The sequence below is a fragment of the Heteronotia binoei genome, chromosome 5 (assembly GCF_032191835.1).
Source record: "Heteronotia binoei isolate CCM8104 ecotype False Entrance Well chromosome 5, APGP_CSIRO_Hbin_v1, whole genome shotgun sequence".
Classification (NCBI taxonomy): domain Eukaryota; kingdom Metazoa; phylum Chordata; class Lepidosauria; order Squamata; family Gekkonidae; genus Heteronotia; species Heteronotia binoei.
Window position 1 is genome coordinate 120,807,593 of NC_083227.1, and position 24,451 is coordinate 120,832,043.

Below are 24,451 nucleotides of genomic sequence, written 5' to 3' on the forward strand. Positions count from 1 at the left end.
ATAGCCACAGGAATTTTTTCACTGCTATCTATAGATTTAAACTGAATTTTTGATTCAAAATGCAGGTTTAGTATTAAGAGAAGGTATAATGGACACAGAAATCTTACTGAAGTTGGGAATTCAACAAGGATGATTGATCGTTTATCCTAAAAATGTTGACAGAAGGAACAACCATCAGGAGTGAAAAAAAAATGATTTTAAAAAGCCATATTCACAGTAAAGAATTTATATAAAACTGATATGAGGTCTCAAAGTAGTTTCTACCGATAAGATGTTTGTCCAACTCAGTAAAAACACAGGATATAACTGCATATAACACAAAACCGAAGACGTTGTATATTAGAATACTGATCTGGCAAAGTGAACAAAAAAATCTGACAATTTCAAAGAAGTGGGTTAGAAACAGAAGACCTAATTTCTGGAAGATATTAAACTACTTTTCAGTGTCAAGTAGCACCAAGCCAATGTGGGTAATCTGAAAAATACCCCAAATGGTAATCTGAAAAATTCCACAAATGGTAAACATACAGCCTTAGAAGTGGAAGCGTAATATTTCAAGAGAAAAAGGAATTACACTGATAGGAGCAACACATATAGCCTCATTAAAATAGAGTTACACTACAACATTAAATATGACTATCTGAATGAAAGTCATAATGATGTCACTTGGAATCCTTTCAGTTAATGATCTTTAGAATTTTAGCCTTAGTTTTATTTGTGTGATTGGTTCTTAAGTGCTGATGAACTAAATTGGTAATTACTCTTAAGACAGCTGATTTGTCTAATTTAAAACTATACTGAACAAGTCATGTTGCATGCTACTGCTGAGTGTTATAGGTGACATTCAAATAAGCATTTGCAGGAGACTTGGCTCAGTAGCTCTGCTGTGCAATTGAGAGAGCCTGGGAAAGCAAGCTATCCCTCCCCCACTTCCTCCCCAAAGGAGCAGCCTTAGCCAATGGAGTAAATAGAGGTTTTGCTCTGTAGCTCTTGTGCGATTGAGCAAGCCTGGTAAAGCAAGCTGTTATGCAGAAGGAAGCAGATGACAGCCAGTTGCTCAGAGGCCTGATTTGCCCCCCCCCCGGGCTTCAAGTTTGACACCCCTAAGAGGGTAGAATTGGGGGGGGGGGCAGTTTCTAGGTCCATGTCAACAGGAGGTCCCCAATGTCATGGTGTATTCAGAACACATCTTATTTACTTTACTTTTAATGCAGTTCTGCGCTGCAGCCACTAGGGGTGCAGGGAAGGCAAAGCACAGTGAATAGGAGTTGGTCTGATTCTGCTGGCTAGACATTATTGTAATATTTATTATGAGGCTGAGGAAAACCTTGCTTATCAGATCCCACTAAATCTATCAACCAAGCCAGCACTAGGGAGCAAGGCAAGACCAGCCAGAACAGCTCTCAACTGATAAGTCTCCTTAACAAGGTTGTTGTTTCCAGCAGTCTGTTTTCCTTTTACTTTCCTTCCACCCAGCTACATGGGTTTTTCCTCTCAGCCAGATCTTGTGGCCTTGTTAGCATGCTGCAGAAAATAAAAGAATCTTTCCTCTTTTCATATTTTCTCTTCCTCTTTTCCACACTTTTCTCTTTCCTTCATTTTGCTCTTTCTTTGATGATATAGCTTAATTTCTCTCTTCCCCCTTCTAATCCCCATCCCTTTATTTGTCAGTGCTGGTCTCAGTTTATTCTCATCACTAGTGGGTAACTCAGAATGTACTTAATAGTAGTGTAGAAGCAAACCCTTGGTAATATTATGAACAAAAGCAGTCAGGGGGAGTTGATATTTTCCCATGATCTATAAAACTAGTAAAAGGATATTCCCCTCTCCTGCTTTTACATGCATGGTAATGTTAATCTGTACTAGTGGTTACATATGTGTTACAAAAATTAGAACGCCTCCTCCCCATTAGATTTAATTTAATTTTAAACACTATTCAGGCAGCAGGTTGCTGTTGTAATGGTGGGACATCTAATACTCCTTTGTAAATAACACTTTGCTACTGTAGGCATTAAGCTTCATGTTATATGACAAATAACACAATCTTTTAAGAAAATGTCAGCTAAATCAATCTCATGGACCAGCCAGGGCTCAGTGACAGTGAGGACTCCTTAGAGGAGGAGGGGCCCTGTGTAGCCAGCCCAGAGACAACAGAAGCCAACCAACAGGAAAATGAGGTGTGGGCATGCCCAGACTTGCAGTCAAGAGCTGGTTCAGAATCACCTTCACCCTCCTGCTCTAATTCAGTAGGTGAAAGTCAGTTGTCTACTCCCAGCCCTCTGAGATCACCTGAAACCTTGAACTGCTGATATCTGACATCTGAACCACACTGGACACCTCCTTTGGTCTGGTTATCTTTGAAAATTAGAAATGCTGTAACCTGACACCAGAAGCCAGCAAGCCAGCCAGTATACCCAATGATCCCAGTACTTCTCATTCAGCATCACCATGTCACATTCTCAGGGCGCAGGCAGGCGGGAGTCCAAAGCCAGTCCAAGGTCAAAGTCCAGGAAGTCAAGCAGAAGCCAAGTCACCAAAGCAAAATCACAAACCTGAATCAGAAGTCAGTGTCCAAAGGCCAAAGGGTCAGGGTGCCAAGGAATTCAAGCAGGTCAGGATGTGGAATCAGGAAGGAGCGTGGATGCAAGTCAGAGGATCAACTTGTTGCTTCCACGAGGTTGCCAAGTCCTGGGTGTGAGTTATATGGGAGCCTTAATCAGCCTACTCCCTGGGTGGCCATGACTTCTAGAACTCAGGGCTGAGAGATCTGAAGCACCGGTGTGCCTCATGCCTTCGCTCTGAAAGTGCTTTTTGGAGCCGGCTCCACAATCTTGAGATGGGAGGGGGAGAGTTTGGAGGAGATTGATTGTCAACAGCTGATGCTGGTGCCTGGAATGTGGGGAGAGTGATTGATGGGCCAGCTGCTGGACATTCGGCTGAGGAGCTGGTAAATTCTTCCTGGTCTGTTAACCCTTCCAGCTCATGACACCATCCACCCTGCAGGAACCCCCCCCCCCCCCCACAGATGAGCCAGGCCGGTCAGGGTAGGCCATGTGGAACTGCTGCACAAGGTTGAGGGCATGTAGGTTGTCTGCGGGTTCCCATGAATGGTCCTCGGGGCCATAACCTTCCCAGTCCACAAGGTACTGGAGGTCCCTGCAGTGGATTCGGAAGTCCAGGAGCTGGTGGAACTCGTATTCTTCCTCGTCATTGACCAGGACGGCTGGAGGAGGCAGTTGGATGGGATCCAGTGGTATAGCAGGAACAAGGAGGGACCGGTAGAAGACTGAGTGGATGTGGAGGGTGGCCGTAAGCTGTAGCCGGAAAGCAACAAGGTTGATTTGGTCCATGATCAAGTAAGGCCCTGCGAAGCAAGGATCCAGCTTGTGAGACCGGCCAGGATGATGCAGGTAGCAGGTGGGGAGCCAGACATGGTCCTCGGGCTTCAGTGGTGGCCTCACCTGTCGTTTTCGGTTGACGGCTATCTTGTAGGCTTCTTTGGCCTGTTGGAGTTGCTCTCGAAGCAAGTCCTGGAAGGACCGGAGTTCCTGCAAGTGAGTGTTGGCAGCAGGGACTGCTATGGAGGGCAGGACTACTGGGAAGGAGTGAGGGTGGTACCCATAGGTGGCTGCAAATGGGGTCTGTTGCATGGACGAGTGCACGGCGTTGTTGTATGCAAACTTGGCCAGGGGTAGCAAGGTGGCTCAGTCATCCTGCTGGTAGCAGGTGTAGCAATGCAGGTATTGTTCCAGTGTGGCATTGGTGCGTTCTATCTGCCCATCCATTTGGGGATGGCACGCTGAGGACAAATGCACCTGGGTGCCTAAGCTGGAGTGCAGGCTTGCCAGAAACGGGAGGTGAACTGGGGGCCATGGTTTGAGATCAAGTGTGCCGGGAGCCCGTGGAGGCGAAAGACGTGCCTGAGGTAGAGCTGGACTGTTTCAGGAGCTGTGGGCAGCCTGGGGCATGGAACAAAGTGAGCCATTTTTGATGTAGAGGTTCACCATCACCAGTATGCAAGTGTGCTTGTTGGACCGGGGGAGCTTGGTGATAAAGTCCAGGGAGACAGTGTCCCAGGGTCCTGTAGGCGTGGGTAGGGGATGCAGAAGCCCTAGGGGCTTGGCTGGTACATCCTTGGCCTGATGGCAGACCTCACAGGAACTGACATAGCAGACCACATCGGCGCAGACGCGAGGCCACCAGAACTCCCGTGTGAGCAGATGCAAGGTCTTGTGTTGGCTGAAGTGCCCCACGAAGAGGAAGTTGTGGGTCAAGTGGAACATGTCGCCCCGGAGGCATGTATATGTGCCCACAGTGCAATAGGAGACCTTGGCGGGTAGCGAGGTCGCTGGCCGAGCCGTTTTGCACTTTCTGGCGGCGTTGCTGGACCCAGGGGTCTTGGGCCTGGCTGGCCTGGATGTCCGCAGCCAAGGTCGGGCAAGTTGAGGTGGCAGTGAAGACCGAGGGTGCAAGGATGAGCCCAGCTGGGGTCTCTTCAGTCAGAGGTGCAGCCTATTCCGGTTTTCGGGAGAGGGCATCTGCTTTCCAGTTCTGGTTTGGTGGGATGTAGGTGATCCGAAAGTCAAACTGTGAAGAGGGACCACTGGATCTGACACTGAGTGAGGCGTTGGGCAGTCTGTAGTTGTTCCAGGTTCCAGTGATCAGTCAGAACCTGGACAGGGTGGCGGGCCCCTTTGAGGTGATGCCTCCAAACCTCAAAGGTGGTCTTGATGGCCAGGAGTTCCTGCTCCCAGATGCTGTAGTTGCGCTCTGCGGGCATCAGCTGACGTTAGTACGCGCAGGGTTGCAGTGGCTGGGAGGGGTCCTCATGCTGGGACAGCACTGTGCCTAGGGCCCCACTGGAGGCATCGGTCTTCACTGTGAATGGCAGCTGCGGGTCTGGGTAACGCAGGAGCAGCTTGGTGGTGAAGCAGGTTTTCAGGGTTGTGAAGGCATGATCTGCCTCTGGAGTCCAGTGAAATGGCTCTTTGGGCCAGAGGAGCCAGGTCAGAGGCGTAGTTATGTCAGCATAGGCAGGGATGAACTGGCAATAATAATTGGAAAAGTCAAGGAACCGCTGTACATCCTTGTGGTTCCACAGCGTCTGCCAGGTCAGGACCATCCCGCCTTTGTTTAGGTCCATCCGAGTCCCATGGGGTGAGACAATGTGGCCAAGGAACTCGACCGCCTTCAGGCCGAAGGCACACTTCTCCAGCTTTGCATAGAGACCATGGTTTTGTAGGCGTTGCAGGACCTGGTGGACATGCCCTGTGTGCTGGGTGGGGCTTTGGGAGTAGATTAAAATGTCATCTAAATAAATAGTTACAAAGCGGTTGAGCAGGTTGCAGAAGATGTCATTCATCAGCCTTTGGAAGACAGCGGGGGTGTTGGTCAGGTCGAAAGGCATCACGAGGTACTCATACTGGCCATAGCGGGTCCCGAAAGCAGTCTTCCACTCGTCTCCTGCATGGATCCGCACCAAGTTGCATGCACCCCGGAGGTCCAGCTTGATATAGACCCGGGCTCCCTTGAGGCGATCCAGTAGTTCCAGGATCAGTGGCAATGGGTAGCGGTCCCGGATGGTGATTTTGTCCAGGGCTCAGTAGTCATTGCAGGAACGGAGCTCACCGCCCTTTTTTGACAAAGAGAACAGGGGCAGACAGCGGGGACGTGGATGGCCGGATGAAACCCCGCTTCAGATTTTTGGTGAAAAAGTCCTGCAGGGCTGCTAGTTCTGGTTTGGATATGGGGTAGAGCTGCCCCATGGGCAGGGGTGCCCCTAGCACCAAATCGATGGCACAGTCAAAGTCGGTGCAGGGGAAGCTGTTCAGCCCCCTTTTCCTTGAATACGTCGGCAAAGTCCGTGCAGGCCGGGGGAAGTAGGGAACCAGCAGCCAGGGTGGCTGGCCGGGCCTGATGAGGGCAAGGGTCCTTGAAGTTCAGCTCCCCCTATGTCCAGTCCACGAAGGGGTTGTGTTTCATGAGCCAGGAGAGTCCCAGAATGAAAGGAAAGTTGGGCTAGCGAGCAATATTGAATTGCACTTGCTCGTGATGGTTTTGGAGCGTGACTGGGCGGGTCTCCTGGGTCACTGGACCGGAGAAGGTGCCCGTCGATGGCTTTGACCAGGGTTGGGGTTTCTTTGTCCTGCACCGAGATCTGGTGTTGTTTCACAAAGGCCACATCGATGCAACAGCGGGCGGTCCAGGAGTCGACGATGGCGTAGACAAACAGCCAGTACCTGTCCGGCAAGCCGAGTGTGACCAGTATGAGGAACAAGCCCTGGCCGGCTAGGTGCCTCAAGTCAGGGGGTCCACTAAGACTTGGGGCTGGTCTTTTGCTGGAGGCGGTGGCGTGATACTGGGCTGGGTGCCCTTGGCAGGGCAGCTGGAGGAGAAGTGCCCCGTCCCTCCACAGCACAGGCAGAGATTCTGTGAGAGGTGCGGTGCACTTTCCTCGGGGGTGAGCTGCGGCCGTGCAGACCCAAGTTGCATGGGCTTGGGGTCATCAGTCCTGGGACTGGTGTGCATTGGGGTTGTCACCATCGTTGACCGGCAGGGCAGCTATGAGGGACGGGCGCTGCTTCGCGTTTGGTGGTGGCTTTCCAGGCGGCCATTGATGCAGAGACACAGCATAATTAAGCCTTGCAGTGTGGCTGGTCTGTCTACTCATGCCAGCTCATCAAGGGCTTTGTCAGCCAGCCCCTCCGTATACTGGTCCATGAGGGCAGCCTTGTTCTATGCCAGGTCTTGGGCCAGGAACTTGAACTCGGTGGAGTACTGGGAAAAAGAGTCTCTACCCTGTTTCAGGGTCTGGATCTTCCAACTGGCTTGCTGGGGGTTAGCAAAAGCTATGGACATGTGATCTAGGAAGCCCTGGTAATTAGTCAGCAGAGGTGATGGGGCTAACTTCTCTGGGGGAAGCACTGGGAATGTGGGCGGGACAGTGGTGGCTTGCTGCTGTTGCAGGTGAGACACCTTTTGGGTGAGGTGGTGTACCTGGGTGAGCAAGGCTGCTAGCTGCCCAGAGCCTCCGCTTGTCTCCTCATCCATCTTGTGGAGTGAGTGTGTGAGTGGAAGCAATCTGTCACGTTCTCAGGGTGCAGGCAGGCGGTTCTAAAGCCAGTCCAAGGTCAAAGTCCAGGAAGTCAAGCAGAAGCCAAGTCACCAAAGCAAAATCGCAAACCAGAATCAGAAGTCAGTGTCCAAAAGCCAAAGGTCAGGGTGCCAAGGAATTCAAGCAGGTCAGGATCTGGAATCAGGAAGGAGCGTGGATGCAAGCCAGAGGATCGACTTGTTGCTTCCAAGAGGTTGCCAAGTCTTGAATGTGAGTTATATGGGAGATTCAATCAGCCTGCTCCCTGGGTGGCCATGACTCTTCTAGAACTCAGGGCTGAGAGATCTGAAGCACCGGCGTGCCTCATGCCTTCACTCAGAAAGTGCCTTTCGGAGCTGGCTCTGCACTCTTGAGATGGGAGGGGGAGAGTTTGGAGGAGATTGATTGTCAATAGCCGGGGCTGGTGCCTGGAATGTGGGGAGAGTGATTGATGGGTCAGCTGCTGGACATTTGGCTGAGGAGCTGGTAGGCAACTCTTCCTGGTCTGTTAACCCTTCCAGCTCCCCCTCGTCAGGGCTCATTACACACCACATAATCAATTTGCCTCTGCTTTTGTGCTAGGTAAAGGTACAAAGGTAAACTAACTGATTTACTTACTAACTATTGTGATAAAGTTTTTGTGAATGACAGCAACTTCATCAGATATGCCCTATATTACTACACATATGTATGTGTGTACAAATATAAAATTACAAAGTTAGACACATGATCAGGGTCATATGGGAGGATATCTTTGTCTTGGGGGCCCATGGTGGCTTTCAGCAGTCCTGTAGCAATTTGTTTATAAGAGGCCTAAACTGCTGTCACTTGGTTACAGGGTTATCGCACAGGAGACACATTTTTCCTCAACCTCTTTCATATTTTGGCTTGACCAGAAGTCATATTATTTGTTAAGTATTCATTAGCATTAAACTAAAATTCTCTTTAATAGGTATAGACGTGGCACCTAGAAATAACTGAATTAATGACAGGCTACAAATGGTATACAGTGATAACACCCATCCCCCAGTAGGCTTCTGTATGCTTTGTTCAAGTTGCCAAGCACATTTCACTGATATTTTTCTTTCTTTTTAAAAAAAAAAAACCACCCTGATCAATTCTTGATAGATATTGCTTGTACTGGTAAAGATTAATTCATTATCACATTCTGAGTTTGGAATACACAAATTCAAATTACATAAATTAACATAAATATTAAATTTTATGTATGTTATTCACATTGCAAGGGTAGGAGTTATAAATTTCAAATGTATTCAGTGGCTGGTGGGAAAGAGTAAAGATAAAACATTAGACGGGAGCATGTACAATGCAAGGAGACAAGGAACTCCACGTTGAGATTACCTGTCTTGATCATTAGTAGTCAGAGAGAGAAAAAAAAACAAAACTGTGATCACACACCTTCCACCGCTGCTGCCTGCTGCACAACATTTAGATAAGAAACTGAGATGACCCAGTGCCAATGCTGCCTTCATTAAGCATTTGTACTGGAGAGATGCAATTGTCATAACACTTACCTTTGGCTGTGGTCTGGAACCTTGAGCTTGGCTTTAAGACTGTGTACTGCAGAAGTCATACAACAACTTTACATCTCCCAATTGAACAATACTAACTTGAAGCAGAGTCGAGTGTGAATCTATGTATCCATTCCTATAGGTTCTGAATTAAAGATCTTGTGTGATTATGGTACCTCAGATTCCTAGACTTCTTGCTTAAGGGATTCAGTAATCCAAAACATAAAGGTGCAGCATCATTAAAGTAAAGACTGGCTCAATAGTCACATCCTCTCCTGAGTTTCTCCTTTTTACCTTAATTTTTTTAAATTATTTTTTTAAAAAAATCTGTCAGTTCCCCTGTAAAAACTATAGCTGATATATATATATATATATAATATACACATATATACAGTCTTTAAAGATCAAGGTTTTTGTTAAAGTTTTCCAAGACTGTTGAGTTTGTGTGTTCAAATATCCACTGCTGTGTTGGAGATGAAGGATTGCATGTGTTCATGAATATTTTTCGGTCACTTTCACTACAGTCCATGCAGCTGCCACTTACTGGGTGGTAAAGGGTCTTGTCCTGAAAAAAACAATTAGAATTAAATTTACTAGACCGAAGGATCTCCTAGGTATTCAGAAAATAGCTTTAAGGAGAAATGTTCTCTGCTACTTCACTACTTGTCACCTAGCAGCAATTATTATTTAATCCATACTTCTCACATGCAGAGTGTTCCATAATACCTAGTATATAATTGCTTTGCTTTTGTAAGCTGCCACATATCACTTTGAATGAACTTTTACAACTGAAATATAAAAGTGTACTAATGAATACTGCAGTTTCCTAGAGATCCAAACTCAACTGTATAATATCACTAGGAAACATATTTTAAGAAATACATGAATCAACTTGCTTTTGCCTTACATACTTTATTCCTCTCTACTGAATCTTTGCAAGACTGGCATAAAAATGACCATGCTATACCCCACTCAAACTCTGATGCATGTTTTGGTGTATTAGGAATGCCAGAGTTTTTCACAGCATGCTTAAGGCAAACAACTTTTGCTGTCAGTGATAGAAATGTTACTATACCATATTTTCCTATGGCTAGCAGTAAGTGATGATAGGATTCTTTTCAGCTGTAGCTATTGCACAAAAATACTGCAATATGGATAATAGTATCCAGCATTCACAGGTCATTATGATGGCTTGATATATTCTAAGAAATGTGAGTGCAAATACTCACTTTTCTGTATTTCCAGAGTTGATTCCCTTTCATTCCATGGCAGTCATAGAGGGTCACTGGGCTATTGTGGGAAATTGCATCAAAACAGAATTTCTTTGTGTGTTGGGGATCTCCTGGACGAATGTCTTCTCGCCAGCTGAATGTGAAAACCTAGTTTGACAAGACAAATCCTCAGAAAAAGTGTTGGAAGACCAAAAACACAAAAGTTCTTTATATCTATCCTCCTCCTCCAGGCTCAATAACTACTTTCCTTAGCTTGGGATAGGTAATTAACATTATATCTCTAGTGTATAATAATTCTGTCCCATACACAAGTAGGAGAAACAGGCATAGCTAGATTTTTAAGCACTGAAAACAAGATTATACTCTTTATGTGAGTCTACTGGATCTCCATTAAAGAGAAAGATAGGGTATAAATGAATCACATTTCTGTTAAATACTATATTCTAATTGCATAGTATTACCCAGTTTGCATTTAAGGTAAAAACTGAATGCAATGTTAACCCCTATCCAGTATTCTGAGAGGGTAAAATGAACACACATGGGCAAGGAGATTGGGATTGCAGCAAGCAAGCATTGTACCTGATCGAAGCGTGTCTTCAATATGTTCTAATGATCTTGCATGTGTAAACATATACATGCACAGGCTTATTTCTGTTCAGTCAGAAACACTGAAAAACAGATTCACCAGTTGTGTGGACCAAGTCATATCCTTATAAATCTAGATATATAGTCCAAAAAAAAGAGACCACTTTACAGAATGAAGTGGAGCTTGCTGGTGCAATCTTCATCCATCCATATAAGTAACAGTTTATACACCAAAACAAGGCCTGAAAACCCTGCTCTTTATCTTGGGGTGGTAGAAGATGGGAAAGAAAGAAGATGAATAATTAGTCAGAGATCCAAAAATGAGAGAAAAGAACCACTAGTAGCAGCCCTGGCAAATTTGTTGAATGACTACTTGTAAAGAACACAGCTTACAAGGCAGTAACTTGTTTTCTTGGGCAAAAAGCTTTAATAGAAAAAGAAGCTCAAATACAAATTTTCAGTCTGACATCATTTTCTTCAAGTAAACCCTACTGGCAATGGAAATGACAGCCAGCAACAATGGGAGGGATTCGTTTTAAAAACATTAGCCAAAATAGTTCAGGAGGAGAATGAAAATCTGACAGTAAAGCTATAATGTAACTGTAATCTCTGCAACACCAGCAGTTCTGTAATATGGGACTGTTAGAGCTCAATAAGCGTACATTCAATCACTTGGAGGACAGCAGGGAGATCTCTTCAATTAAAGTTGTACCACACTGGTTCAGTAATGAGCTTGACAATCCAGCACAATAAGGATGGAAGTAATTGCTTCACATTGCCACTGTTAGTATTAATAAAAACAAAGGAAACTGGTCTCTCTTTATGAAAGAATTATGGCTAAAAAAATGAAGCAATTTCAACATTTACAGTCAATTCAACGAACCACCCAATATATAATTGCAAATGGAACTCTCTGAAATACCCCCAATATTTTGGGGCCGTGTTTCAAAGTTAATTGGTTTAAATTTCAGTTTCCAGTCATCCCAATTAATATGCAAAAACCCTTCATTTTATCAAACCGATTCCTTATCCATGAAGAGGCAGCACTTTCAATAGATGCTCTGTTTACCAGATCTTCCTTTCTCTGCTATGTTTAAACAAACATTTTCACACACTATGTTACAATAAAGCTGCCACTTCTGGCACCTCATGCATCTAAGAGGGCAGAAATAGCTGACTGGTCAGCTTCATCTTTTTTTACTGCATCTATTGAGGCATTAATCATGTGGCAGGTGATAAAAAGTGATTACTGAATGTGGTGATATTTATTTATTTAATTAGATTTCCATCCCACCATTCCTGCAAATGGGCTCAGGGTGGGTTCCATCATATGTTAATAACAAGTAAGATCACAACATTTAAAATTTACAAATTAAAACCCTCTAAAAATTCAGCATAGTCATCAGTGCCTCAACAGACAACAGCAGATGGAAATAGTCATTTCAGGGCCTTAGGGGGAGGCTGAATAGCAAGGGGATACCCACTTGCCTCAACTAAAGGCCTGGTGGAGGAGCTCTGTTTTGCAGGTCCTTTAATAGGTCCCACAGGGCCCTGATCTCTGGTGAAAGCTCTGGTGTAGTCAAGGCAAGGCAACTTCGTGATCATTTTTAAGTCATATAATAAAACCTTCCAATGTGCTTTGGCTTGGATCCATCTGGCTGTTCTGCTCAATCTTTGCCAATTCTCATCCCTGATACAGACATCCATTCCACATTGCCTGTTCATGCAGGTTTCAAGATCCAAAATACAAGCATTTGAGTGGTATACACACAGGTACTGACATTCAAAGCCTTAGGAGGCCTGGGACTGACATAGCTGTGGGACCGCCTCTCCCCATATGAGCCCTGGAGATTATTGTGATCAACCAACCAACATCTCTTGGCTATCCCTGGCCCAAAGGACGTCCAGCCTGCCTCAACCAGGGCCAGGGTTTTTCAGCCCTGGCCACAATCTGGTGGAATCAGCTCCCTATGGAGATTCGGTTCCTACCGGACTTACTACCATTCCCTAGGGCCTGTAAGATGGAGCTATTCTGCCAGGCTTTTGGTTGAGGCAAGCGGGTGTCCTCATTTCACTGCTTATACCATCTATTGTCCTCCCTTACAATGAACTATTAATTTGCCATCTTGACTATTAGATTCGGGCCAACATCTATGAGATCTATGTTTTAATCTATGTGGTATTTTATCTTGATGCGTTTGTTTTTGACTAATTATTTTAATAGTGGTTTTAACGATTTTATTATGCCTGTAGTCTGCCCTGAGCCCGTTATGGGAAAGGGCAGAATATAAATCTACAAAATAAAGAAACATAAATAAAGAAATAAATAAAAAAGCTGTGGGAGGCCACAGGACCCCTTCCAAGCCTATTTTGGCCTTTGAAAGAAGATTCCTTGAGGCCGGGCCCGGTGAGAGCTGCAAGCTCCAGGTTTGGAAATTTCTGAAAATTTTGTGGTGGAGTCTGAGGAAGATAGGTTTTGGGGAGGGGAGAGGCCTCAGCCATATATAGTACCACAGAATCCAGCATCCAAAGCAGTTATTTTCTCCAGGAGGTCAGATCTCTGTCATCTGGAGTTCAGTTGTAAGATCTCTAGGTCCCACTTGGAGGCTAGCAACCCTAGGCCTGGCAACAATCTCTGGATGAATTGATACCACCCAACTTGCATGACTCAAGTAGGCTTGGCTACTTGTTATTGTTCAACAATTGCCACCTTATGAAAGCCAGTGTAGTATAGTGGTTAGAGATCCAGGTTTTAACCCCTATCTTGTGGAAGCTCCTTGGGTAATTCTGGACTAGTCACATACTTTCAGTCAAATCTACCTCATGGGGTTGTTTTGAGGATAAAAAGGAGGAGAGGAGAACAATCTAAGATGCTTTGGTACACCACTGTGAAAAAGTGGGGTATTGATGAAGTAAACATAATTGAAGATGGAGGCAGATTAAAGGTAGGTTGGTGAATGGCTGAGAAGGAGAGAATGAGGCAGGGAAAGAGAGATGATATGGGGTTGCCAGCAGGAGGGAAAGAGGAAATAGTGTGGGGAGGGGGATACAGAGAGAAGTGTGATGCAAGTCCTTGATGGTTCCCTACAATGCAAGTGTACCTGGCCAAGTGCCTGGCACCACACAAGTGAGCCATAGTTTTCTGGGGTAGAGGCTGCCAGGAAGGGGGGAGGAAACTGAAGACTGAGGAGCAGATGAAGGTAGGTTTGTTGTTGGGTAGGAAGGAGAGAAGGAAGCAGGAAAAGGGGAAATGCTGTGGGGACCTTCAAGGAAGGGCAAAAGACGACAGGGGGTGAGGGGGAAAGGAGATGCTCCCTCTTCAAGTCCTTGAAGGTTGTGATGTGTAAATGCCCTGGGGATGATAATGATTTTAGAATGGTAGCATAGTTTCTTGAGTGAGAGCCAGGTAGCAAGTTGGAACCAGTCTGGAACTGAGATTTAGGGTTCTTTCACACAGTTCTGGGATCTCTAAGGACCACAGGTTAGGCACAATCTATTCCTGTGAAATTTAAAAACTTCACTCAGTCAGTGAAGAGTTGTGATAACTTCTATGTCTTCTGCTCATTTTTTTTCACTGTCTTGGAGGATAGGCCTATCAGTGGCTACTAGCCATGCTGACTGACACTAAATCTCTGAATCCCAGTGCCAGGAGGCAGCATCAAGGAAGGTCTTGGCCTCTGTGCTTTGCTGTTGGCCTTTCAGAGGAACTGGTTGGCCACTGTGTGAGACAAGACTTATGTTCTTATGAACATTATTGATGAATGGGCATATATGACACCTCCTGGACACCAGCTATCAGGATATCATCATCTGCTTTTTTACACTTAGATCAGGGGATGAGCTTTTGCATTGCCTGGTAACACAAGGTCTATCCATGACTAAAGCCCCCAGTCTGTTCACAACCAGGAAGAAGATTTTTGTATTTAGATTCCATTCTACTTTGTCTACTGTCTGGCAACTGAACCAGTTTGCCTTGATAATAGATCACCTAACATGTGTTCTTCATACAGCTTAAGTCAGTTGAGACTTAGCACAGAGGATTCTTTGAATATCTGTGAAGACGGTGTCATCATCCTCCCCTCCCCCACCCTATCTGATCTAATGGGCTTTCATGATCACATTGCCTATCCTGAGTAGGACAACATGACACCTTCAAAGACTTGGAAGGAAGTCCATTAGTGCCAAAAGAATGGCTTGAGTACTGTATACTGTTAATGTGTCCTCCCTGAAAGTGGCACAGAGAGTCACTCCTCCATGAGGGCATCCACAGTATGAGGCTGACTTAGAGGGACTAAGAGGGCTATACACTCCCTTCAAAGTGAAGCCTCCTCAGTGTGGGTCTCTGAGGTGTTCTATACTTATTATACTTATTCCTACCAAGAACTTCAAACCTGTTTATGAACAGCATGTTTACTTGGTACCTAGGACATAAGCTATGCTACATTCCACTCCCTAAACAAAAATCCTTTTATTGCTACTACAACGCCCTATTAGAAATCTATTGAAATACTTTGGTAGTTTCTACTTTGGAAAAAAATTAAAATTAAAAATCTGTTATCCAATCCTCCATTTAAGCAATCCAAGAATTAGCTTATTCTACAAAAAATAAAACCCACATACCTGTACATTGTTCCATGCGGCTTCTCCTCTGCCTTTCACACAAGTTTCAATTCTAAGTGGTGAACCCACGGCTCCATGTTTGGTATCTGTACAGAGACCGGTCCCTTCATTACGGATCTGCAAGAGTAAGTCAGTTATTAGTTCTGCAGGGATCTTTTGTGCATACTGGAAACCATGAAAAATGCTTAAAATATTCTCTTAAACTGATATTAATACAAAGATGTAACCTGTTTGTAAGAATGACAACCTTTAAAAAAAGCTAAAGTGAACAAAAGGTTCAGCAATTGAGAAACCAAAGATGGAATCCAAAGCAATTTAAAAAAGGAATTCAATCAGCATATTCAATACAAATAAATCAGACCTGATAATCATTTAATAAGCAGGTAATCATGAAGCTGGTGTCCCTGGCTTGCTTCAGAATAATCTTTTTTTTTTTTTAATTGGTCAAAGCTTATCCAGTTCTTCCAAGCCTACTGCCAGGGTTCCCTTATCAAAGTCTCAAGTTGTATGCACCTTGAGTTTAGTACACATGGATTTCAGCAATTTAATTGAACTTAATACTAGGGAGTTCTGAAACAAAGGCAAAGGTGCTTTTCAGTTAGGGATATTAACAAAGCCTACAAAAAATGCTCCAAAGCATTTTTGTATTGTATTGTATTGTAAAAAGATGTCCTGACTGGAATCACTGCTAATACCTTGTTCTGGTCAGATTTCTATATTTAAATGCCTTACGTACAAAAATCTTCACTTTGTTACAGGCTGTTAGTCATTATGGCTGTCAGCCAATATAACTGCAACTAACTCCATATCTCTTTTCCCTCTTCCCACTGTCGAACTGAACAGGAGGAATGCTTACGTCTTTCTCAAATATGGCATCTTATTCTTTTCCCCTTCAGCAGAAAATGGTATTGAAAGACTGTGATATTACACACTGATATTTCTAGCTCTATCTGAAATAAAATTAGAGACACACTTGCTCAGTCCAGCAAGCAGTCCTGTACAACCAAACATAAATGAAGCTACATGCATAACAACGTGCTGCCTACACTCAGGGATGGAATCAGCAGGTACTGGAAATCCTGTTGTTAGATCTGCAGCCACACTCCAAGGCACAGTTGGGTGGGGCTTCTTGGTTTCATCTGATATTGATGAGTTTCTTGAATGAACCAACCTCTCCCCAGGCTGCTGCTGGAGGCTCCACTGGTGGGTAGAACTTTGGCAAATCCCAAGCAACTTCACTCATGAACCATTTGAAACTTTTGCAGTTGAGATTATTACGAAGTTCTTTTTGAGCAGTCACATCCCCTGCAGAGAGATGCCGATATTCAGGTCTTCTCTGGTAAATGTATTCTGCATATTCATCCATCCACACCTCAGCTACACGTTTCAGGTTCTACACAGATGCCAATATTTTGGCAAGGAATAAGTGAAAGCATATCCATTAGTTAAATTTGAACTAGACATATAAAAGAAGGCTTTAAAAAGATTCTCACACTATTATTGCAAGTGAAATTGCTGTATTAGTGGTACATATGAATGTTAAGAGAAGTAATTTACGGGCTTAAACATCAAATTTCTACTGCTATTGTCATAGGGTCCAGTTTCTTGTGGTTGACAGGCCAGCCTGTAGATTTATACTTCAGTAATATCTACTTGTCCATTTGACCTGCCACTTTCCAGAAGGCAGGCTGAGTGCTATCCTGCTCAGTTCCCTCTTAAAACTTGTGGAGCCTAGAACAGAACAGACAATCTAGTTTACCTATGATGGGAAAGCAGTCATCACATGTGCCTAATGTAGTTTTTGCTTTTTCAAGTCTGAGCTGAATAAATACCTGGAAAATACCTTATTGATATTATTTGACTTTTATTCAGCGTGGCATGGCAGTACTGAATCACAGCTTCCCCTGGCCAGCAGTTTAACCAGGGAGGAGAAAACAAACATAATTAAAGGGACCATCTCTTTAAATGCATTTCATAAACTGCGGCACAAGTGAACCCAGAAGGTTCACTCTTCTGGGTTCACCTGTTCTATGGCTTGCAAAATGCATTCACAGATTCACCAGTAAGGAATATCAAGGTGAAATGGGACACATAATTTAGTCAATCAGAGACGGCAGGGGTTTTTTTGTTGTTTCTTCCTTTTCCCACCAGAGGGAGCCCCATCTGTTTTAAAGCACACATTTTTAAGAAGACAAATAAAATTGTTATTTTTATTTGCATTTTACTAATACTGGAAGGGCAGCAAGAATTTTTAAGCAGCATCAGCTATGTTCTTCACATGCGGTTATACTAGCAGTTCTCCCCAAAACTGGAAACTTTATCTTTTTAGGTGTAAATGTTATGTTAAGACATGCATCTATTCAGTGGGGGCTTTGTAGCTGACTGACATTGGCAGATTTAATTTCAAATGCCCTGCCAATTACATGAAGTGTAATTTAATTACCTTATTGTCCCTTTATTGAGGGGTGAGTTTTGCAGAAAGTAATAGAGAAGCAGGTTTGCTGTGTTAACAGGTAGCTTCTTTTGGCACAATGCAAGCTAAAGAAAAAGATGAGATCTTTTCTTGAAAACTTTGTTCCCTGGGCTTGGTAAAGATGCAAAAGGAAGCAGTGTGAAGAGCTCTTACCCTTGCCAGGCTGACTCCTGTTGGCACCTTATAAGGGACATATTTTCTGTAGATATGGCCTACTCGGGAACAAGGAATATCTTCCATGCGACCCCCACACATCCAAACCTGTGAGGCAGTAGGAAAAAAAAAATACAAGTCATTTTATTTTTTTAAAATGAAATCAATACCTTTCAAGCAATACATAATAATTCACTGACAAACAAAACTTTATGTTTAACATAAATACATTCAAATCTCATCTGTGCTGCTACATCTGGCCATTGGCTTTCCCAGCTATATGTATCTGATGCTGTCTAAACATGACTTGGGGTGTGCATTTGGTATTTACTGAGCTGAATAAATACCTGGAAAATACCTTATTAATATTATTCAACTTTTATTCAGTGTGGCATGGCAGTACTGAATTACCACTTCTCCTGGCCAGCAGTTTAACTAAGGGGCAGGAGAAAACGAACATATTTAAAGGGACCGTCTCTTTAAATGCATTTCATAAACTGCAGCAAAAATGAACCCAGAAGGGTCGCTCTTCTGGGTTCACTTGTGCTGCAGCTTGCAAAATGCATTTGAAGGGACTGTCCCTCCAAGTTGTGTGCAGACTGGCTTTGAGGTAGAAAGATCCTAGGGTCGGTCCAATATGCAAGAAGAGGAGGAAGTGTGTCAAGCAGCCCCCCTGAAAGCTACAGGCATCAAACCAGCAGCAGAACTCCCTGGGGTGCCCCTCTTTCTGCCTTTCTGCAGATAGGCTTTGGGAGAGGGGAGGTCCTAGGGTCCATGTACAAAAGAGGAGAGACTGTCTCAAACAGCTGCCCTGCAAGCTAGAGGCATCAAACTGGCAGTGGACCACCCCAGGTTGCCCCTCTTTCTGCCCTCCAAGTTGTATGCAGATTGGCTTTGGGAGGGGGGAATCCATGCACAAAAGGGGGAGGGAGTGTGTCAAACTGTGTGGACGCAGCTGCCCTTGAAGCTGATCCGGAAACTACAGTGGGTGCAGAACATGGCAGCTCGCCTGCTAACTGCATCACCTATACGGGTCAGCTCCCTATAGAGATCCAGGCCCTACCTGGCTTATTAGCCTTTCGTAGGGCCTGTAAAACGGAGCTGTTCCGCCAGGTTTTCGGGTCAGGTGGCGGGCATCTGGCGATTAGATCGGTCGGCCTCCCCTACTATATATACTGTATATCTTACTGCGCTGACTTGCTGCACAGTCCAGCTGCACCATCTCATCAAAACTGTTCTGCTGAGCTATTTATGAAATAATTGTAATTGCTTTTATTAATATATGATTTTAATGTGATTTCATTATGTTGTGCTCCGCTCTGAGTCCCCATGGTGGAATGGGCGGAATATAAAAAAAACTATTAATAATAATAATGACCTCCCCCTGCAAGCTACATCTCCCTGGGGTGCCCCTCTACCAGTCCTCCAAGTTGTGTTTAAACCCCCCCCAGGCAGGAGAAACTGAATATATTTAAAGGGACAATTCCTTTAAGTGCATTTTGCAAGCTGCAGCGTAGTCAACCAAGAAGGCTTCTGAAACACATTTGAAAATTTTTAAAGTGTGGTACAAATGATACTTTCTGTCTTAAGATATACTGTAGACCTGCAGTTAGCTACAATCCTAACAAATCAAAATTCTTCTTTTGTACTAAAAATTGAGCATCAACTGATTACTTGCAGAATTATGGCTCAATTAATGTTCTACCTACTACAGGAGACATTGAACCTATGCCAACATTCTATAAGAACTTTCATACTAGATTATATATGGATATAATTTTTGCCAGCTTCAGTTAGTGAAGCAGATCTACTGTTGAAAGCAGGCATTCCAGTAAGCTTAAACATGAATTTAAGTGCTTCAACCAATATAATGTATTTAATCTGTTTTAAAGTATCACAGGCATTTATAAACAGACTGGCTTCTCAATGACTTAAAGTCTGTCTGGCCCTGGTTGCTAAGATTAAAAAAAACACTTTAATGTTCCAACAAAGGTTTCATTAAGGCCATTGTTGGTTGGCTGCCACTACAACCCCAACAGCTTCAGATTTCCTGCTTTTATTCAGTACAAGAATCTCAATACTGAACTGACCTTTAAGTGCCTTTTCAACATAAATTTAACTATTACGGTTAGCAGTGCTGAAGCATTTGCTGCTGACCAGCATTTGCTGCTGATGGGGGCTTTTTCCTATGAGTTCGTCAGTTCCAAAAATGTGAAGTTAGAACCTTCAGGAAGACTGCTTTTTATTAGCAGTTACAATATTGAGGATATATTTAAACAAAAATACTATGTGATCATTTTTTTCAAAGTCACATTACTACTACTGTGACTGGACAGATTCTGCAGAAAACCTGTCTGTTTATATTAAGCTATTGACACTGTTCTTTTTGATGTTCCACTAGCCCCAAACTATTTTATGCAATGTTTGATATGATTCAACAGAAGTTCATTATTTCTGTCTTACCTTTCCTCCAAAGAGCTTGGTGGCTACATGCAAGCTCTAAGCATTTTACTTTCACAACACTACTGTGAGTAAAATTAAGTTGGTCCAAAAAGCAACTGGTCCAAATGTGCATGTTGGGGCAGTGTGGTGATTTGAACCTAATCACTACACCATACTGGCTCAGAAAAAGCTTATCAGACAAACGGTGAAAGGACTGACAACTTTGTCAAAGCCAAGCATACTTAAACTTTCAGTGTCCTGAGCTGCACTGGCCAATACTTGTCCAAAACTAACTCCATAAACTTGATCTTTTACACTAGTTCTAATGGCTGTAGTCCAGACAGTTTGGTAAACTGCTAAATTACATTAGTTCATTTAATAGCATCTCAATGTGGGTGGCATTTCTCACTCTCTTGCTCTACTTAATTTGCAAAACAGTAACTACTTTATCTGATTTAAACATTCAAAGCAGCTTATAAGTAGTATTTTTTTTGGTTGTTGCCAAGCCACAGCCGATTTATGGCAATCCTGCTTAGCTTGTGAGATCTGATAAGACTAGACTAGGCTGGGCAAGGAGTATACTTAAGAATGTACAAGTGCATTACAAGTAGGGATGGGCATGAACTGACTTGATCCAAAGTTCATGATGAACTGGACCAGTTCCCTGGTTCGTGAACTGCGATTCAGGCAATCAATCGTTTTTGAACTGTCCACAAACTGCCATGTTTTTTGCGATGGTTCATTTGGTTTGTAGGTCTTTTTAAATGCCTTCCCTTCAGTCTTGGAGGCATGCCGCTGCTGTGGTACAACTTGGAAAGGAAAGAAGAAACATTTAAAAATCCTCCCTTAATTCTCCAGAGTTATATCACCTCAGCGGCACACTTCCACATGTGAAGGGAAAGCAAATTGTCTTCCCTTCACTCCTGGAGGTGTACTGCCACTGCAACACAACTCGGGGAGACATTTTTAAAAAACCCTTCATGAACTCAAATTGCTTCGGTAAATGAAAAGGTTATGGAGGTTCACAGACTGGTTCATGAGACCTCACAAACTATAAACCACCATGAATTTCCATTTTCCTGGTTTGTGCCAATCCCTAATTGCAAGTTACTTCCCTTTAGATAGAGACTGTTGAAATAGTAGTGAGCAAAATTATTTTCTAGATCAATAGTTTTCTGTTTCATAATTCAATTTAGGTTGAGACAGCTTTTCAAAATAAATTAAAGGCCTGGTATGAGAATGTCCACCACAAGAGTTCAGAAGCCAGTGACAATGATTAATACAGAAAGGTGGAGATGTCTGAAGACAAGGACAGCATCAGGAACTGCAGTAAAAAACCTATCATGTACATGTAACCTCTATTAGAGGAACAAAAAAACTGAGCTAAGTTAAGACCCACCCACAGTAAGAAAATACATAATATACTTCTGACCTAACACATCAGCCATTGCCTTATGATTGTGAAAATGCCATACCACACACACATCCAGAGCAAAAGAAAAACAAAATTGTATCATTTCTACTCAACATCTCATACATTATTCTATTCACTTTTCTCTCATCCACGGGTATCCCCACTTTCTGTATCTGCAAAAGAAGTTAAAAGAGTAAGCCCTAACAGATCTGTCTTGCCTGGCCACAATTCCCATGCTAGTCTATTGCAGCAAAAATAAACAGGAGTCTTGTAGCATCTTGGAGATTAACAAAGGTTTCTTCTGGTACTAGGAGTAAAGCCTGTTGTAAAGAAAAAATACAACGGGCTCTAGAAGGAGGCTCTGGGCAAGTGCCTGCCACCCTTGCTGTCTTCCCACCCACCCAAGTAAAGGCATTAACTCCCACACCTCAAGGGGAGCTTATCTGTGCTATCTAAAGAGCAGTTGTAAATCTGAGTGATCTCCAGTGGTTCCTTCCATAGGCCCTACCCTCTACAGGCCTCCCCCTTAAATATCCATGAATTTCCTAACCTGGAGTTGGCACCCCTATCTCCTTCCCTTTATCTGCCCTTCTGACTTCAGCTTTCCATCTCCTTTCCCCTCCCTGCAGCCTCTACATAGGCTGTCTTTCTCTACAGTGGGGGTGGGGGGGAGCAAAGCAGCTTACATCATTCTCCTCTCACAACCCTGTGAGGTGGGTTAGGCTGGAAGTCTGTGACTGGTCCAAAATCACTCACTCAGCTTCCACAGCAAGGACCTGAGTCCGGCAGACCTCACTCAGAAGCCCTAACTCCTATGCCCTCCTCAAACTCCACCACAGTATCTCCAGGAATTTCTCACCAACCTGGAACTGGCAGCCGTAGTCAGGAGTGACCCCAATGAGTTCTGCCTCAGAGGCCTGTAGTGAGACCTTTCAGACCAACAGTATATCTCTGACAGACTGTTTAACAGGGAGGAGTTGTCAGCCATTACATCAGCTTACAGCATTCTCCTCTAGTCTCCCCCCTTTGATCTGAACAACAAAAACCCCGGGAGGCAGGTTAGGCTAGTATGAAATCACCCAGTCAGCTTTTACAGCCCTCACCTGGAGATTGGAAACAGTGGTTCCCCAGGAAAGGCCTTCCTTAAAAGCCTGCAGTGATACCTTAGGAATTTCCAACCAACCTGGAAAGATATAACTAAACACCTCTGGGAGGGTGTTTCCCAGACTTGCTGTCATCCCACCCACCCAAGTGAAGGCATTCACTCCCCGTCCCCAGACTTCTTGAGAAGAAGCAGTACTGATCAGTAAGCTCCCTGTCAGCAGAAACTGTCTCCCTCTAAGGTGAATGGCTTTCTGCTGGGGTTCTTGCCTGATGGGGCCAGCGGTGGGTGGGGGAGAGCAGAATCAGCCAATGGCACAGCAGATACAGTGTGAGCCAATCCTGTGCAGGCTACATCCAACAAATTCAAATCCTCAGAATTGCCACCACGGTTGTGCTTTTATTTATAACTCACACTACTGTTTCAATAGAATCCAGCCCAATTCTTTAGATGCTTAGGACCAGGGCTTTTTTTGAGCAGAAACATAGTTCTGGCTGGCTTGGTGTCATGGGGTGTGCCAATGAAGGTCTGTCTGTCTGCATATTGGGCAGACCCTTGACTGATCCACAAACTGCCTCTGAGATGAAATGCTGCATGTAACACTTGTGTCTGCTGTCTGGGAATATCTCCAGCAGCAGAGGGCAACCTGCAACCAGGGATGGGGAGGGGAGTAATTTATTCACATTATTTATAATTCACCTTACTCACTAGGATTCAAGGCAGATTACACAGGGTGAGTCAATACAATCAACAGATGGGACATTCAGTAAACAATGCAGTAGGGTTGGCTGAGATAATATATTTAGATTAAAAAACAGATTTGGACTCAAAGCTCTTCAAAAGGTAAGCTGCTTCTATGCCTCAAATTCCTCCTTTCAACAGCTGCCTCAAGGCAAAAGGTTGAATACCTTTTGAAGTGACTGTGGAAATTTTAAAAAGGGCCTCAATATACAGCACCCCTTTCTAAGTGCCATCCCTGAGCACTAACAATCAACATGGGGCGAAGAGAAGCACCCCTCCAAAGTAATCATTGAGGAGAGGGACTGCCCCCATTATTTTGTGGAGCGAACATACATTTTGCTTTAGATACATGAAAGCTCCTTTGCAGATGAACTTAAATTATTGATATAAATACAATTAGGTGAGAGACTAGCATTACAGCATGACAAAAACTATTGTGTAAAACTCCAAAGTACTTAGACAAATAGAGTAGTAACAGCTATTAACAACTCATGTCATGTAATGGAACATGTTATTCTATGATCTCAGAAGACTACCTTTAATTTAGAGATTACAGAATAACTGTCAAATAAATACAGAATAGAAAAAAAAAATGGACCATACAGCAACTCTGCCTATTCATTGGGTTATGACCAGACTATGTGGGTTCATGCAGATATACTGCAAATATTGTTCCCCTCATACTTAACTAGCCCCACTCTATGTCTTTAAAATATTCCTCATACTTTCAGCTGATGATCTGTCATGAGAATATAAATCTAATTTCAAAACCAAACGTCCCATTCATTTTCACTTCTGCTTTGAATCATTATATTAGCAAATCCTTTGTGTAGTGACAGAATTCATTACAAACCGAAGATATAATCAGTTCTCCTCCTAAAAGGTGAGGACAGCAGAAAGAGAACATATTATGGATTAGAACCAATTTTTTTTTTAAATTACAGAGTTGAAGAAAAAAAAATCTGGCATCTGGAAAGAAATTCCTGAGATGACAACCAGCAGACATATGGAAGGAAATCACTACAGCATTTTAAATCAGGATTTGGGGAATGTAACTATTTTGG

General features: G+C 43.6%; 1 protein-coding gene across 1 annotated transcript in view; it reads right to left on the reverse strand.

Annotated features, from left to right (window-relative positions):
* Positions 1-7,964: 7,964 nt before the first annotated feature.
* Positions 7,965-24,451, reverse strand: part of GALNT10 (polypeptide N-acetylgalactosaminyltransferase 10) — a 76,545-nt gene continuing 60,058 nt past the window's right edge. Inside the window, exons 8-12 of the mRNA XM_060240277.1 lie at positions 17,689-17,796; positions 16,234-16,455; positions 15,063-15,179; positions 9,855-10,004; positions 7,965-9,190 (exon numbers count right to left, since the gene is read on the reverse strand). Of these exons, the coding sequence (XP_060096260.1) occupies positions 9,023-9,190; positions 9,855-10,004; positions 15,063-15,179; positions 16,234-16,455; positions 17,689-17,796 (765 nt within the window). The 3' untranslated portion in view covers positions 7,965-9,022. The remainder of the gene's footprint in view (positions 9,191-9,854; positions 10,005-15,062; positions 15,180-16,233; positions 16,456-17,688; positions 17,797-24,451) is intronic.